This window comes from Monopterus albus, unplaced genomic scaffold (genome assembly GCF_001952655.1).
Source record: "Monopterus albus unplaced genomic scaffold, M_albus_1.0 scaffold30.1, whole genome shotgun sequence".
In the NCBI taxonomy this organism is placed as follows: Eukaryota; Metazoa; Chordata; class Actinopteri; order Synbranchiformes; family Synbranchidae; genus Monopterus; species Monopterus albus.
In genome coordinates this window covers 681,591-682,512 of record NW_018127910.1, presented here as the reverse complement: position 1 = coordinate 682,512, position 922 = coordinate 681,591, and the positions used below count along the sequence as shown (strand labels likewise).

At 38.0% G+C, this 922-nt stretch overlaps 1 protein-coding gene across 1 annotated transcript in view; it reads left to right on the top strand.

The window, feature by feature from the left end:
* LOC109958073 (acetylcholine receptor subunit alpha) overlaps positions 1–922 on the top strand; it is a 7,280-nt gene that overhangs the window by 3,939 nt on the left and 2,419 nt on the right. The window contains 1 exon segment of the mRNA XM_020596415.1: positions 8–165. Coding sequence (XP_020452071.1) covers positions 8–165 — 158 coding nt within the window.

Genomic DNA, 922 nt, shown 5'->3' with positions numbered 1-922 from the left:
ACCACAGGGTGTACTATTCCTGCGGCCCAGACACCCCATACCTGGACATCACCTACCACTTCCTAATGTAGCGGCTTCCGCTGTACTTCATTGTCAACGTCATCATCCCCTGCATGCTCTTCTCCTTCCTGACTGGCCTGGTCTTCTATCTTCCTACAGATTCTGGTAGGATGACAATGACTCAACAGTGTTTTCTTTCAGAGGGATATGACAGGCATTGTGATTCAGCACATTCAGTTTGAAATAAATGACGGATACTAGATGTGCCAAGTATCACCTATGTGTTTACCGCAGTATAGAAATGTGTGGGACATAGCTCCTTGAACACATGGTAGTTTAAGGGTTCAAAATAATGAGACAGATAAACAGGAAATCACTCTAAATCATCATATTTAATAGTTTGTGAAAAATCCTTTGCATTCTCTGTCCAAACCACCAAACACCGTGTCATTTTTCAATTCAGCACATAAACTCAACTTCTCAAATTGTTGTTTTGACACTAGAGGTTGTTTTTTTTGTATGGATTAAACAGTGAAAACATAATGTGTTAATAATGTTTAGAGGTGCAGGTAAGTGCAGGTTGCTGTGTTTGGACCAAGCCAGGCTGTTTTCCTTTCAGTCTATTTATTAAGTTCATAAGCTATATGGCTGCTGACTGTAGGTTCACATTAATAAACAAATAATTATTGACCTTCTTATCTAATGCTTGGCAAGAAAGAAGAAAAAAATAACCACATTTTCCAAAATGTCAGACTACAACATTAACATGGATGTCAGTGTTGGAGTGTCCACCCAAGTAGTCCAGGTGTGATGTGCTATTTATCTTTTTATTTGTTTATTTAACTGATACCATACAGATAAACATCACATATAAATAATGTATATAGGGTGCTAAGCTAAAGCAAATTTTCAGCCCTCATTC